The 17,975-nt window shown below is 37.9% G+C and overlaps 1 protein-coding gene across 1 annotated transcript in view; it reads left to right on the forward strand.

Annotated features, from left to right (window-relative positions):
- Positions 1–3,605: 3,605 nt before the first annotated feature.
- The window catches only part of sgpp1b (sphingosine-1-phosphate phosphatase 1b), a 40,215-nt gene continuing 25,845 nt past the window's right edge, over positions 3,606–17,975 (forward strand). Inside the window, exon 1 of the mRNA XM_030126508.1 lies at positions 3,606–4,598. Coding sequence (XP_029982368.1) covers positions 3,882–4,598 — 717 coding nt within the window. The 5' untranslated portion in view covers positions 3,606–3,881. The remainder of the gene's footprint in view (positions 4,599–17,975) is intronic.

The raw sequence follows: 17,975 nt of genomic DNA on the forward strand, positions 1-17,975 counted from the left end.
TTACACTCTATGTATTCATCATAACGTACTCCATGTGTCATCCCCCCCCCCAGTCTCTCTATATCTCTATCGCTCTCTCTTTTCTCCTCCTTTACTCTCTCTCTCTCTTTAACCCCAACTGGTCAAGGCAGACAGCCATCCTTCAGGAGTCTGGGTCTGCTCGAGGTTTCTGCCCGTTAAAGGGAAGTTTTTCCTCGCCACTGTCACCAATCACAAGTGTTTGCCCCTGAAGGATTCTGTTGGGTCTCTGTAAACTTAATTTGATTCTGATTTGAATTGATAAAGCACTTTGTGACTCTGTCTGTGAAAAGTGCTCTATAAATAAAATTTACTTTACTTACTTTACTTTACATACAACACAGACACACACACACACATGCACTACATGTACACACAACAAGTGACACACACACATGCACTACAAGTACGCACAATACTGATACACACACATGCACTACGCATACACACAATACAAACACACACACATGCACTTCATGTACACACAATACTGACACACACACATGCAGTACACATACACACAACACTGATACACATGAAATTACACAGACACACATGCATTACAAACACACACACACGCACTAGAGACACACATATGCACGACACAGACACACACGTACTACACATACACACAGCACACACACACACACACTACACATAAACACAACACTGACACACACATGCAGTACACATACACAACACTGACACACATGACACAGACACACATGCATTGCAGACACACACATGTACTACTGACACACATACACACATCACTGACACACACATGCACTACACATACACAACACTGACACACACACATGACAAAGACACATGCATTACAGACACACATGGACTACTGACACACATACGCACAACACAGACACACACACATGCATGACAAACACACACTTGCATGACAGACACACACACACACACACACACGTCTTTACCACTGACATCTCTCCTCCACATTTCTTGTCTATTTTTTTTGGTCAACATGTGTAACCTCTTTGAGAAAACACACTCCTCCCAGGAAACTGAATAAACATATTGTATTATTCGTATTCTTTTTACTTTGTGGACCATTAAAAACAGCTGTAAGTTTATAAAAGGCAGCTCTAAACATGATATTAGGTATTTTTTAATAATATTTTTCATGTAGAAATATTACAAGTAGCTCCTTTAAACTGAACAGTCTGACGTACGCTCCTGTTAAATCCACCTATAATTGTCTTTTTAAAGTCGATCTCATCGTTCAGGCTCCGGTATCGGACGTCTCTAAACATTCCTCAGCTCCTGTTCGTGTTGTCATCTTTCTTCGAGGGTTTGACATCAGCCTTTAAAAACTCTGTCGCAGCTTCACTGCCATTTCCTACACCCGTGGGCGACTCTGAACTGGACTTTTGCTGAAGTTGTCGTTGTGTTTTTGACTTTTATCGCTGCTCATGTGAACCGTGGGCGTATTCAGGGATTCAACCACAGGCTCCTTTTAATGCAGAATATTTTCAATGCTTCTGTTCTTTTTCTGCTGCTGTGTGATGTATGAACCACTATATGCATTCTGCTTCTGGTGCGTTCACTGCCAGTGGGAAGACTGTTGATTTCCTCTCTGTATTTGATGTCCAGTGTTCATTCAATATGCTGTAATTATTCACATTTTTGCAGGGCTTTGCTGCCCTCTGCTGGTAAAATCATTAACCTTAAAACCTTCTTGGTGTTAAAATCTTACAATAAAAACAAATAATGGTAAAAGATGAATATTTTTTTGTATAACGAGCTTTTCTGAGGTTAAACGAAATAAATGAAAATGCCAAAATTGTGAGTGAATTTCAACAAACAGAATGTTTTTACATTATTGTCTTTGAAAACAGCAGCTGTCACGTTTTACTGAGCTGTGTTGAGATGTTTTATTGAATTCTGCCTAAAACTGAATAATCTGAAGATGAATGAATCTGTATTTTCCGGTGTCCCTGTCTGTGTTTCCATGTCCAGTCTCCGTCTTGATAACAATCACTTCAATGAAAAAACAACAACAGCAAACCGAGGGCATCTATTAAACAGAAACTCAGTATTTTACAAGAATTTATATTTTGATGAAAATGCAGATTCTTTATTTAACAACTATTTTGACAAAGGGCCGGTACTTTTTTTTTTTTTTTTTTTTTTTTTTCAGGTGATTGTTTATCAAATAAAGTATCTGATGTGATCATGTCATTGGTGTTTGGGTTGATCTGTATCAGTTACACCAGGATCTATTTTGAGATTATTTATATCTAATGTATGTGTTTAATCCATTGAAAATGAAAGAGAGTTAAAAACAGTGTGGTGAAGATTACAAAATAGAAGTAACTGAATTATTGTAATTACCTCATCAAGATAATTTAATTATGTATCCGGCATGATTTAACTGAATAATGAAGCTTCTAAAATATGAATTAAACAAAAACATTAGAGGCCTTTTCAAATTTCAGACAGAAAATATGTATAAACATTTTTTAATTTCATATGTTTTTCCAAATTGTGCTCTATTTTCTGACACCATGGCTTTTTACTGAAAAGAAAATATTCACAACCACCAACATTTTGATCTGTAACTGGAATTTAATCACTTTTTTTTCCTCTTTATTTTGTCATTTGATCATTTATCTAACTAGTTCATTGCCGACATTGGTTCAGTAGTGTGTTTAATAATAATTACACAAAAAATAATGAGATAATTACCTAATGATTTCAAGATTTATCAAGATTCTCTAAAAAAAAACAACCAAAAAAACAAAAAAAGACTTAATATTTCACTAAAAACAAAAGAAACTGTCAATTTTCTGTGCGGTATTGACCTTGAAATAATATAATAATAACATATAAAGTTATAATTATGGCAACATTTCTTTCAGAATTTCCAGCATTATAACACATATTTTTAAATACTTAAGTAAAGTACAAATACACACATCTGTACTGAAATACAACACATCAGTAAAAGTACTTTCAATTTCTGTTTTAGTTTATATTTTTATGAAATTTGCGCCAATACACAGGAGACAAGACAAGCGTGCCCACGTACGTCATCACGTCTTTACTAAGTCTCTCGTACGTACGCGCCGGTTCTACTGTGGCGTTCAAGTACTACTGGGAAGCGTCCCCTTTAGATTGCTGCTCTCTAATGCTCTGACTAAAAACAATGATAAAAAATGACATTTATCATCAGTTCAAGACATGTTTAGATAATTTATTTCAATAAAAGTATTGATAGACAACGTAAAAATACTGAAGTAAAATTCTACTTAAGTAAACGTACTAGACTATAATCAGTAAAATGTAGTTCAGTGATGATACATTGCAGTGTTCCTTGTGCAGTAAAATGGTTTCTGTCGGTGCTTTACTCTGATATCTGATGTTTCTGATTCATTTTCCTACTGTAAATGTTAAAAGTTGAGTCATTTAATTGGAATGACATTTTTACACAGTACTGTTTATTTATATTGTGCAGTGGATAAACAGGATAAAAATGAAGAAAAGTAAGATTGTGTGATAAAACTGAGATGTCCCACGGTTCCTGAAGGCGGCGTGGAGGCGCGCTCCCGGTCTGTCAGATGCAGGTCTCATAAGGGGATAGTGAACCAAACGGGACGGACACGAGCCGCTCCGTAAACCGTTAACTCCGGTTGAAAAGGGTCTCTTCGCTCCAGACCGGCTCACTACCGGCTGTTTTCATACACTTTCTGGACCGTAAAGTTCACGTTTTTCATCCGAGCCGGTCTCCGGTAACGATGCGCGGCTCTGCTAGCTAATGTTAGCCGCCGGAGAGCTAGCGTTCATCGGAGAAAAGTAGCGGCGTCCCCCGGTCCGAGTGTCGGCTAAACATGGAGAAAAGCGGCCGTTTGTCCTGGTTGTACCATTACCTCCAGGACCCGCAGCTCGTCGCCCGGTTTCAGAAGGTCTGCGGGGTCCATGGGACGTTTTCCAGGACCGGCAACGGCGGCGGTAAAGACCGGAGCCACTCACACAACAACGGGGCTTGTCATCACCTCTGCACCGAGGGACATGAGAGCGACAACCCGGCCATGTTCGGAGCCGGGGAAGGGGAGACCGGGGCTCGGAGGAGGACCGCCGGGCTGGACGGAGAGACCCCCAGCCCGAACCCCAGCCTGACCCAGAACGGAGCTCCAGCCGGCGGAGACACCCCGGTCCCGGTGGGCAGTAACGGCATGAAACCCCTCCGTAAGAACTCACTGACGGGCGACGTGGGCCAGGAGTTCCTGATCGAGAACCGGTTCTTGTACTACCTGTTCACGTTCGGAACCGAGCTGGGGAACGAGTTGTTCTACATCACTTTCTTCCCGTTCGTCATCTGGAACGTGGACGCCTTCGTGGGCCGGCGGATCATCATGCTGTGGGTGTGGGTCATGTACCTGGGCCAGTGCACCAAGGACGTGATCGGGTGGTCCAGACCCGCGTCCCCACCCGTGGTCAAGGTGGAGATGTTCTACAACTCTGAGTACAGCATGCCGTCCACGCACGCCATGTCCGGGACCGCCATCCCCTTCTCCCTGTTCTACATGACCTACGGCCGCTGGGAGGTAAGAGTACCAAGAGTACTGCATGCACTACACAAGTACTCCAAAGTACTCCAAAACACCTCAGAAGTACTACAGAACACCACACAAGTACTCCAAAACACCACAGAAGTACTGCATGCACTACACAAGTACTCCAAAGTACTCCAAAACACCTCAGAAGTACTACAGAACACCACACAAGTACTCCAAAACACCACAGAAGTACGGCATGCACTACACAAGTACTCCAAAGTACTCCAAAACACCTCAGAAGTACTACAGAACACCACACAAGTACTCCAAAACACCACAGAAGTACTGCATGCACTACACAAGGACTCCAAAACACCACACAAGTACTACAGAACACCACACAAGTACTCCAAAGTACTCCAAAACACCACAGAAGTGCTGCATGCACTACACAAGGACTCCAAAGTACTCCAAAACACCTTAGAAGTACTACAGAACACCACACAAGTACTCTGAAACACCACAGAAGTACTGCATGCACTACACAAGGACTCCAAAACACCACACAAGTACTACAGAACACCACACAAGTACTCCAAAACACCTTAGAAGCACTACAGAACACCACACAAGTACTCTAAAACACCACAGAAGTACTGCATGCACTACACAAGTACTCCAAAACACCACACAAGTACTACAGAACACCACACAAGTACTCCAAAACACCTTAGAAGCACTACAGAACACCACACAAGTACTCTAAAACACCACAGAAGTACTGCATGCACTACACAAGGACTCCAAAACACCACACAAGTACTACAGAACACCACACAAGTACTCCAAAACACCTTAGAAGCACTACAGAACACCACACAAGTACTCTAAAACACCACAGAAGTACTGCATGCACTACACAAGTACTCCAAAGTACTCCGAAACAGCACAGAAGTACTGCATGCACCACACAAGTACTCCAAAGTACTCCAAAACACCTCAGAAGTGCTGCATGCACTACACAAGTACTCCAAAGTACTCCAAAACACCTCAGAAGTACTACAGAACACCACACAAGTACTCCAAAACACCACAGAAGTACTGCATGCACTACACAAGGACTCCAAAACACCACAGAAGTACTACAGAACACCACACAAGTACTCCAAAACATCACAGAAGTACTACAGAACACCACACAAGTACTCCAAAACATCACAGAAGTACTGCATGCATCACACAAGTACTCCAAAGTATTCCAAAACACCATAGAAGTACTGCATGCACCACTCAAGTACTCCAAAACACCACAGAAGTACTGCATGCACCACACAAGTACTCCGAAACACCACAGAAGTACTGCTTGCACCACACAAGTACCCCAAAGTACTCCAAAACACCACAGAAGTACTGCAGAACACCACAGAGTACTCTGAAGTATTCCAAAACACCATAGAAGTACTGCGTGCACCACTCAAGTACTCCAAAACACCTCAGAAGTACTGCATGCACCACACAAGTACTCCAGAGTACTCCGAAACACCACAGAAGTGCTGCATGCACCACACAAGTACCCCAAAGTACTCCAAAACACCACAGAAGTACTGCAGAACACCACAGAGTACTCTGAAGTACTACAAAATACCACAGATGCACTTCATACACCACACAAGTACTCTAAAACACTACAGAAGTACTGCAGAACACCATAAAGTACTCCAAAGTACTCCAAAACACCATAGAAGTACTGCAGAACACCACAAAGTACTCTGAAGTACTGTCAAACAGCACAGAAGTACTATAAAACATGATAGGTACTGTAAAACACCAATGAAATACTCCAAAACACATGCAAAGGTAGTTTACTCCAAAACACCAGAGGTACTCCAAGACAGCACAAAAGTACTGTTAAACACAGCAGAAGTTTTCCAAAGTTGCACAAAGGTACTGCAAAACACTACAGATGCATGCCAGATACCACAGAAATACTCCAAAACACCTCAGAAGTACTGCAAAACATCAGAGGTACTCCAAAATACACACAGAAGTACTACAGACACCACAGATGTACTCCAAAACATGCACACAAGTACTGCAAACCATCACAGAAGTACTTTAGAAATATCAATCAAATTTCCATCATCAAATTTTATTTATATAGCGCCAAATCATAACAAAAGTTATCTCATGACACTTTACATGTAGAGCTGGTTCGAAACCAGACTCTCAGTACCTCTCAAATACCTCATAAGTACTCTGTACATGGACAGAAGTACTGCTAAACACCACAGGGTCAGAACAGGACCAGACACTGAGACTCACATGAGTTACTGCATCTGAGAACATCTTGTAGAATTGCATTTTCACTTAATGTTTGGTTTATGTGTGTAAAACTTGTATTCATTCATTCATTCATTATCTGAACCTGTTTTATCCTTTATTATCTTGCAAAATCCTACAACTCTCCTCCAGATACTTTATTTGTCTTCTGAATATTTAAGTTTGTCCTTCAGAGTTGCTTATTTTCCTCTGGACTGGACTGAAAATGTCCTGAACATCCAAGAAACACTCATGTCTTACAGTATATATAGTGTTTTCTGTAAGTTTCTGATTGGTAATGCAACACATGAGGTTTGCTGTTATTTTCTCTGTGATCTCTTGATGTAATTCTCCCATTATAGAATAATAATTATTGCCAAATACCTTGGAAGGATATGAACTATAATTTAGCACGACAACAAATGACAGTAAAGTTTTGATTTTTCCTCTTTTCGTTCGGTCACTGTGGAAAAGACACCTGTGATTAGATAAAGTCTGCATCATGGGCCAGATTTTCTATCTCCTGCAACACAAAGTCCAGAGAATGAGAATAGTTTCCTCTCAGACGCTTCTGTCACAATAAACTGAAATAGAATTGTGGAACTTTTGAAGAATGAAGCTATAAAACTTTTAAACACTGCAGCTGTTGTTAATGGAGCTGCAGGATTTTTCAGGATCCTCTAAGCATAATACAAGTTAGGATTTTTATTTTTTCATGAAACTTGGTGAGTTAGAATGACTCGCCACGAAAAGCTGCAGAATCAGCGCAGAAGAAGAAGTGGGAGCGACTTCCTTTTTCTTTGAAAGTTCCTCCGAGGCGTTTCCTAATAATGTTTGTCCAAGTGAAACCCTTCGAGTCACTTAAGGATAAAATAAACACTGACGGCGGTGAAACATCAGGCACCAACATGCATATTAGATGACAAACACCAAGGCTTCTGCATCTTTACCAGGAACTGACTGTTAGAGCTGAAACCAAACACAGAGTACTCCTAATTCAACCTTAAACTACTAATTCTTTTTATTGTGCAAAAGGTGAAATAGTAAAAAAAAAACAAAAAAACGACATTTTCAGAACCTAAAGATTTTCCACGATTGTAAAAGGAAAAAAAAAACAAAACACCGGAAATTAGACAAATTAATCATTAATTTTCCAGTTGTTGCAGCTCTGAATTAACAAATAAGTATGCTGGTATCAGGAGCGTATTTTACAGTTTTCACTCTTCATCTTCTTTATACTGTTCAGTGTAAAAAATGTGCCTTTCAATCTTGCTGTTATTGACATATTATTGACAGTCATTGACTTATGAGGCTGAAATAAGTCAACATAGATAAATCTACTTTGCATGTAGTTTTTTGAAAATAACCCATTTTGCTGTTTTCCTCATCTAAAAAGATACTGGCATCATGACAACAACCAGGTATTTGAAGGATTCAGATATTTAAAAATTATTATTAGACATTAATAATTAGATCACATATAAGTGAAAAAATTTAGCTCAATAAAAGTAGAATATAATAATTTTTTTGATAGTTACCGTATGAAAAGTGCATTTTTTTAAAATTTTTTTTGCTCAGTGAGCGAGTGTGACTGATATTGGAACCAGGGCTAAGGATTAATCAATTCTAATCATTTTTATCATCCTTAAATGGAGTTTTATCAAAATGAAGGTATTTATGACAGTTTGACGAATTAAATTGAGAGCGTCTTCAGAAACTGAGCAAAAAAATTGGAAACGACACTTTTTTTTTTTTTTTGCTCCAAGTCTTTTCATTGGTATTTATGCAGACACTGTACACACTATATAAATATGTTACAGATATGAGTCAGTACAAACAGGAACAATCCCCACCCATGCTCCAACAGAGCTCCACCCCTATAAAAAATATCACTGTATCTTTTAGCAGATTGGCTTTGATTCTGCATACAGTAACATATATTGTATACATTGTTTGCCTGTTGAAATTATATACAAAATACACGTGAACACAAAGCAGATAAATTAAAGTAGTGCTGTGTGGTGGGTTTGGAAAAAAAAGGGGAAGAAATTTTTAAATTATAAATACAAATAGAGCAAAAGTGGTCCCTATGAATCCTAAGTTCTCTATAATAGAGGGTCAGTCTGACACAACATCAATATGGGCGACATCCAACTTCTCTATGTGCATTAGAAAAGGTTTCCACAAAACATCGACACATTTGAGTTGCTAAAACTGACCTCATGAATTCATTTTCAGAATGGTTAGTTGTAGTATTTGTATTTTTGTATTAATCAGTTAGTTGTTGCTTAGTTGTTTATAACTAAAGTCTGGTAAATAATGTCTTTTTTTATCTGGTTATTTTGTAAGTATGAGCCAGTTCTTTAATTCCTCTTCATCCCTATTAGGTTGTGTTTCCTGTACACTGTTTGCTGTGACACTTTTTTTTGTTTTTTTTAACCCCGTCATGTCCAGTTCCCGCTAAATATTTGATCTCAACCTGGTTTTACTGCAACAACAAAAGCAAACACATCCCCGCTCTGTGGCGGATCAGACTTTGCCCCGTGAAGTCAAGTCTTTAACTATTAATGAATGAGTTGCTGCCACGGTGGATACAGTGACATGACGCTGGAGGAGAACGTTTACCAGGTTTTACTGTTTCTGCGACAGGGAATGAAGTTTAACAGTATGGCACTGAGGTATCTGAAGGATGAAATCTGGTATTATTCACAAAAACATTAAAGTAGAGCATCAGGCTGAGGTTTATATGAGAGTGGTGCATTTTGGGAAAGAATAACTACAGTAAAAACGTAACTATTACACACATTAATGAGGAATGTACATGTAAATGAACTAATAAAAACCTTTTGGATACTGGACTGGTCCATTCAGACAAAACCACGAATAAAAATATAGAAATGTTGATGGATAATATCATGTTGGTTCAAGATTGTAACCATAAAACCCGCTACACTGTCTGTACAAAACAATGAATCACTTTAACAATGAAATCCAGATGGATCGATGATACATTTGATCAGGGACAAAAATATTGTTCTGATAAAAATGTTCACATCAGCTCATATCCATCATTATCTCAAAGTATTTTTTTTTTATTACCTTGAAGTTAAGAATTCAGATCTTATTTTAATAATTTACAAAAAATAGAATAAGACATGAGACGAAAAGTGACAAAAGTCTCAAAAAAAGAAGAAACAAAACATGTTTTTGACTCTAATTTTATCCTTATTTCATTCAACTTTCCTTATTTATATTAAATGTTGTGTGTAAATTTTTTTGAAATAATGAAAATATTCCATCAACATTGTCATATATGAGTAAAATGAAATAAGTCAACAGTGTTTTAGCTGGAAATGTGAACCAGCTAATCCCTGAAGACGAAAAAAGGATGTATAACATGATAATAAAATTTACCGTGATATAAAACTATTAACGTACTGTCATTAAATAATCAATTCAGTTGTAATGGCGACACACTCGGACTGAACTGTTTCCATTCCAAACATTATCTATATTAAACTGCACAAAATGGGCTGTTTTTGCCTTTAAAGCAGTATTCCACCATAGATATTTGCCGATCTAATCATATTCCTATCGACATGCAGGTATTTGTCTGACAGAAAACGTTGATAATTAAATCTAATTTCGTCCTGTGAATGACTGCTTTGGCCTGAGGAGGAAAATATGGATGAACCTGTTTAATCCAAGGCTTTGGTGATGTTTAGAAGGAGGTGTGTTCATGTGTCTGAGGAGAAATATGGGCTTTTCACAGCGGAGGAGAAACAGTCATTTCTGTCTTTTTTAACATCTTTGATCTTGCTCTTTGTTTCCGTGGTTATTTCCGTTGTTGGTTTCAGTTCAACGGTTCCTCGTAGACAGAAGACGTTGTTCAATCAGTATTGGCAGAACTTTGCTCGGTTAATATCAGTTTGATGTTCAGTTTTGGGTTTATTTATTTATTTATTTATTTATTTATTTAATGCAGGATTTTCTCAGCTTATAAAAGGCTCAGATGCAGCAAACCTTAGTAAACACCACCTAAACCAAACTGACGTGAAAATCAATATGTAGAGCATCAGGGTTTATTAACCGTCCAGTATCTAGGTGAGCATATTATGCACATTTTGCATGTCATGTTATAGAACGTCATGTTATTTTTCACAATTTGTATCGGGTTAGAATTGAAAATTAAAAAATTTTTAAAATTCTGACCCAGCCACTTAAATCAGCACATTATAATAAACAATAATAATGGGTTGGATTTCTATAGTGCTTTTCAAGGCACCCAAAGTGCTTTACATTATTGATCCATTATTCATTCACACACTGGTCATGGTGGTAAATGATGGAAAATAACTACACTAGCACCCTTCTACCAAGTGAGTAAAAAATGCACTTTGACACATTATTTTAGTATTTAACATTTGACATTGCACAAAAACAATAATTATTGTTATAATATATAATATATTAACCAGTGTTGCTGTTAATCATTGACACATGGCAGGCTGCAAAAATCAAAAAATAAGTAATCCAGTTTTTATGAAGTATATTGGGGGGGAAAAAAGTTTTTTGCATCAAAAAATATGGTTTGTTTACTTTACAAACATGGCATTTAAAGGGTTAAAAAATATGACAGTTGTGAGTATTTGGTGTTTTTGTTTATGGCTCTGTAAAAAAAAGACTTTTCCTACTCCTAGTGGTCAGTGTTGTTTCCACTGGATCCTTATTAAAGCTTAGTAGATGTTGTTATCTGACAGGACATCTAAACCTCCATTTGCGTACATTATGTTATCTCAGATGCTCAGGTCAGTAGATGTAGCCTACAGCTCCAAAAAAAAAAAAAAAGACAGAATTTCCAACAGTATTTAATTTCTTTTTATTTGCAGAAGCAGTGATATTTCCTTTTAGAAACTACACTCATTAATCTGCATTCCCCATCAACCCCTGTTCCTCACGTGTCTGATATGAAGCATCACTTCCACATTTGTCGACTCTTTTCTTCCCTTTTCTGTTCTGTTTCTTCAATGGAGTTCTGCTTTGACTCACATCTTTTGAGAGAGTTTGGAATATGATACAAGATAATACCATAATGTTTATCTGCTCCTAAACTAAGCTTCATGTAGTGAAAAAAAAATTCAAGCTAAATGATGATACTTCTCTAAACATCAGAGGAAACACTGTTTTTCAGTTCCTTTCCATGTTTCGTGTTCTATTATTGTACTAAATTAACCAATAAAGACCCAAACATCCACAGCCGACTAAAAGCATCCACTGATGTTAAATGTTTAATGTCTGTTAATCCACTAATCCTATCAATACATGTAAATAATTAGTGTAAAATGCAGTTATTCATCTTTTTATGGTCATCAGATATGACCCATTTGAACGTTCAGAGGCTCCATAGTTACTGTTGAAACACTGTCATCTTCTACAACATTGATTCACCAGTAAAACCCATGGAGTTGGATCAATGACAGTGGATGGACACACTTGGATTATATTCAGTCATTGACATATTTTGCGGAAAAACTCACTTTTTCTTCAGTTTTCTCTGTTTTAATATAATAACCTTTGAATTAACTGAGTTTCATGAACATCTAAATTAAATATAGGAAATTTAATGTCAGAAAATACATGATTTACAGTGAAAAATGCAAATATAAAGGATGATGTTATAATAAATGATAATAAATCACTTAAGAAAGGTTAAATAGAGAGAAAAACAAAAGTAACTCTGGGTCTTTATGGGTTAAAAAAAGAATAGACAAAACCACAGATCTTACCATAAACCTGACACAGACTATAAACACCCACATCAGAGGCTGAGTGATGTGTTTACATGTCGACACACAATGATCCTAAAACCTCAAGAACATCAGCGTCTCATATACATCCTATTCAGAACCTGCTGTTCATGAGACCTATGTCAAATATCACCGTAATATGGAGGAATATTATTGTCCTTCTGAACAGTGTGTGTCCTGAATCGTCAGAATAACTCCCAGTTGGCTGGAGTTCTGTTTTAGAAGCTGTTGTGTGTTGGTGTTTCCTTCGTCTCCTCCTCTTCACTCCTACATTGTGTCACTTTGTAGATTCGTCCATTGTCGTCCTCAGAGAAACAAACCGTAGGACGTCCTTGTGTTTGTAAAGACTCGAAGAAAAGCCCAGCAGAGCTTTTGTTCTCATTGTGTTTGAGTGGAACTGTTCTGCAGTTGACCAGAGACTCGTGGGTTAATCAGATTCTGCATCAGCAAATATGAGGAATATTTGTGCGTTCTAGTTGTCTGGCAGCTTTTGTATTTAGAAACATGTAATTTTCCATACATACTTTGTTGTTTTTACTTGGGTTTAGTCACATTATGTTCAGAACTGGATCTAAACTTACAGAAACACGGTCAAGTGTTTTTATTGTGTTGTTTTTTTGTGTGTGTACATTCTCAACACATGTTTCCGTCCACTTCCCATGATGCCCCATCACATTCTCACCATGAGTCTGGCTTCTCTTCGCTGTGGGCGGAGCTTCTGAAAGGAAAACATGTGGGAGCTTTCCGTATTGTGTTCATGCTTGAATCGCAGCGAGCGTCGGCAGGGAGGCATTGATTTATGACCCGCCACAGATAAGACGGATGACCTCTGACCTACGACCACGTGACTCCCCGATAACAGATTTATGTGTTAGTTTAGTTACACGTTAAAACGTTTTCTAATCGGTGACAATGGGGAGACATTCACCAGTGACCGGAGGCAGAGCTGCGACGCTAGACACTTTTAATAAACCCGTCCTGATGAGACGCCACTGAACTCTGCGTCACCCTAAGATTCGGATGCTTCCTTTTTGAGTTTGGGATTAATCAGTCCTAAATTTGACATATTTCAAAGACATTATAAATCCCTCTTTAAGCCGTCTGCAGACTAGACTTCACTTAATACCTGCTGTATTTTTAACATGAAGTAGGAACGTCTTTAAGTGACTTATTTAACAGTGTCAGTTTTAATTCTATGGAAACATTTAGTGAAACATCACTGGGATTCACTGATTTAATGGAACACAGAATATGGAGGTATTTTAGTCACACAATCTGCTTGTGTTTGGCTGGACATCTGTATCAGTATCAAATATTTATCTTTTCTGTCTTATATTGAAAGTTTTATCATAAATGTGATGGTTGAATCTGTTTTTATTCAAAGATAATGGGATGAAGGACTGAAAGACATTAAAAGAGGAACGATTTTGATATTTATAATGATGATTTCTTTGCTAATGGGGATAAATAACGAAAACAACATAAAGAAACAGAAAATATTGCTTTAAGTATCTGCATCAATCAATATATCCCTACATTTCAGAGCGGCAGCAGTTATTTGTGAACTATTGAATCAATCAACAACTGTTTCTTATAATCGATCATCAGCGTGCATAATCTTTAATTACATAAAGGACAAAAAAAATCCAAATTCACTGATTCCAACATCTTAACAGTGAATATTTTCTGGTTTCCTTCCTCCTCTGTGATGGATATTCCAAATATATTTGTAGTTTTGGGACAAACGACAACTTTAGTAAGACATCACAGGCTTTAGGAAACAGTGATCAGCCTTTTTCATCAGACATTTTATGGAGTAAAGAATTAACTGTCTCTGAAGATGTAGTGTGCAACTGATATGTCTGAACAGAACAGTATCGGTGATCAGTAAGACCACATCCATAAGTCGAGGGCCGTGACCAGAACTCATGGTCTGACAATCGGTCTTTCATCACATTGACCTTTGACACTTAAGATTCAGGGACAACGATGATGATGATGATGATGATGATGTTTGATTGGTTCTTCAGTTTCCTCATTGATGCACAAATTCTCTTGTTCCAGACTCATCACATCATATTTTATTAGTGCAAATGCGTCTTTATAGAATTTGTGAGATGAATTACAAGCTAAAAGAATAGCAGCTCCTGATATTTATAGAGACACTACAGATACTTGTTTTCTATAAGAGGATAAATACAATTGGAAACAAAAAACACATTAGTGAAACGAGAAAAGTGATATCAGTGATGTATTTGATGCCGTGTTTCAATAAAATTATGTAAATTACTGATAACCAAAATATATGCGTGTCACTTAAGTCTTATAATAGCGGCTAAAACTCTGAAATATGTAGGGCAGGAAGTAATTATTTAACAAACCTTTAAAATATTCAAGTCAGATCAGACCATAATGAAAACAACAACAAATATGCAGCGGTGCAAAATGTATTCAGATGTTTTACTGGAGCCAAAGTAGCAATAATACAGTTTATAAAACACCATTTAAGAATATTCTACTGTATCTCTGCGTTGTAGTTATTGATGCGTTCATCTTAATTCATAATAATAGTATTTATTTTTAATAAAATGACACAAAAGTAACTGAAATTGTTAAAGAAATGCAGACGAGTACGAAGGATAATATTCACCAAGAAGTAAAAAGTAGCAGAAAATCAAAGTAAAGGTAAAGTAACAGGAGTAAATGAAATAGATAGATAGATAGATAGATAGATAGATAGATAGATAGATAGATAGATAGATAGATAGATAGATAGATAGATAGATAGATAGATACTCTGTTGATCCTCTGCAGGAAATTATTTGGTTACGACAACAAATAACCACACTGACCCATCCCAACAGACAGCCAACATTAGAGACACATTAATAGATCTTAGTGGCATGAAGTCCTGTATTTTGTTTCTCTTGTTAATTCCTCTGCCATGAAAGGGGTCACGGGTCATAGGTCAGAGACAGCCTGGAGACTGTGGGTGAAAAGTGACCAATCAGAGGAGTAGATGCATCAGTGATAGCCCCGCCTTCAAAGAGTGACACAGTGATGAACAGCTGAGTTCCCATCACTGCTTTGCTTTCACAGGGTTTTTCAGCTAATAGATAGTTTTCCTTGTTTATATCATGTCTCTGCACCAGGTTTTATGTCTTGAAAGGAATTCTATTTATCAATAAATCATCTTCAGAGTTGACAGAAGTACAGTTTTTAGTTTGTTTCTTGGTATTGTAGCTGGATGAGATGGACTTATGATCATATTTTAATAGAAGAGCGATAAGAGTGATGTAGTTTTCCTCATCACTTATCAGGGAGATAATCCTTTATTTGTACAGAAGTAAAATTTTCAGTTTTTTTTCACACATTGCTGCTAAAATGTAAACGAAATATTGAAGATGGATGAAAATGTCCAGATGAGTTTCGATGATGAAACTGTTAACTTCATCCTTCACACCAGAGAAGGAGGGTTTTGACTTCCACGTCCTCACTGCTTGAAGATGTTTCCTGTTGGATCGCTGAAACTCATCTGAGCAGCAGGAATGTTTGGACGTTCCTACACCCTCAGACTGTAACTACAGCCAGATGTTCCTGTACGGAGGAGGATGAGGGACAAAAAGAGCAGCAGACGAGGAAGCATGAGGAAAAGGTTAGATTTGTTTACATCAAAACAGTGACTCAAGGTGTAATTGGGGGGTACATGAGATGGAAAAGGAGGATTAAGAAGAGGAGGGAGGAGTTTTGAGGCAGAGACATGAGGAGATGGAGATGGAGTGAAGGACAGTCTGAAGATGATGAAGAGCAGGTTGTGGATCTGAGTCCAGCCCATGTCCTACAGCTCATATTGGTGAAAGTGCTGGACGTCCAGTCCAGTTTTCAGTAAACGGGCTTTGTGTTCGACTTCCTGAGAGGTGGGAGCGCTGCAGCTCTTCCTGCCAAACAGCGACTCCGACATTGTCTTCTCATTTCGACTCCTGATCGATATCAACCTGCCATCTGTTACTGTTTCAGAGGGGAGGGGGCGCCACAGTGTTTGTTTTATAGGAGGGGTGAACGCTGCACGCCTCGTTTTGCACGTAGGTTCAACATAAGAGCTCATTCATTTTTGATTAGATCACATGACAATATCTTGATGTAGAAACACGATCCACATTCTGAACTAGAAACAGTTTTCCTCTAGATTTCTCTGGTATCTGTAGGTTTATGCTCTGTGTGATGATTTTTAGGTACATTTACTGTCATATAAGAAGTCGAATCATAGTGAATTTTAGATTCATGGAAAAATTGAACTGTAATTCATCAATTAATCTATAACTGAATAAACTAACCCTGGGGCGCTGTAAAAGGGGGGTAAACATGACAAATTCATGGGACCCAGCATTTCTGGGGGGAGGATGGCATAGAGCAGTGGAGGGGGTCCAGTGGATACAGGTTAGAAGCTGTGAAAATTTCGTGTAAGTTCCGCTGTGTAAAAGAGTCATAGAAGCTGGGAGTCGGACGTTGAAAGCATGTTAAGTTTTACTTTCGCTTCACGCTAGCGTTAGTTAGGGCTGTAGCGATACACTAATCTCACGATACGATACGATACGAAACACAATATTCAGCTCACGATTTGATGTATATCACGATATTCAGCCAACAATATGATTCGATACGATTTGATACACTTACATAATTTTCTGAAAGATTTTAAAGGGACAGTGATTTTGGTGACATCTTGTGAGTGTTCCATTGACTTGGATTGAATTAATTGAACTGAAAACTGAAAGCATCGATCAATTACACAATATATGGCTCTGACTGGACAGAGAGTCTACAGCTTGCAAATGCTGGACAAAATGAATCAAAGATCTGATTAGAAAATTTGTTTGATTTTTTTGAAACAATACAAACTGTGGTTTCCAAGCCTTTGAAAAGTGCAGAATCTATAATCCCCTCATTAAACTTCTTATAAACATACACAAATCAGAACTCCCAAAAGGGATTATATCACAGCTTTATAAGAATATTTCAAATCTTAACAATCTTTCCACCAAATACATTAAAGAACTAGAAAAGCACTCAGAGAGCACAGACTTCCCCGCCCGATCACCACCAAAATTTTATCATTTGTTCCTTGTGCCAGTATCAACATTTCCTGAAATTTTCATCCAAATCCATCCATAACTTTTTGAGATATCTTGCACACAGACGGACAGATGGAAGGATGGACGGACAGACAGACAAACTAATGCCGGCAAAAACATAACCTCCTTGGCGGAGGTAAAAATGGGAAAAGGAAGGAGGATTTGTA

This window comes from Sphaeramia orbicularis, chromosome 22 (assembly GCF_902148855.1).
Source record: "Sphaeramia orbicularis chromosome 22, fSphaOr1.1, whole genome shotgun sequence".
NCBI classification, from domain to species: Eukaryota; Metazoa; Chordata; class Actinopteri; order Kurtiformes; family Apogonidae; genus Sphaeramia; species Sphaeramia orbicularis.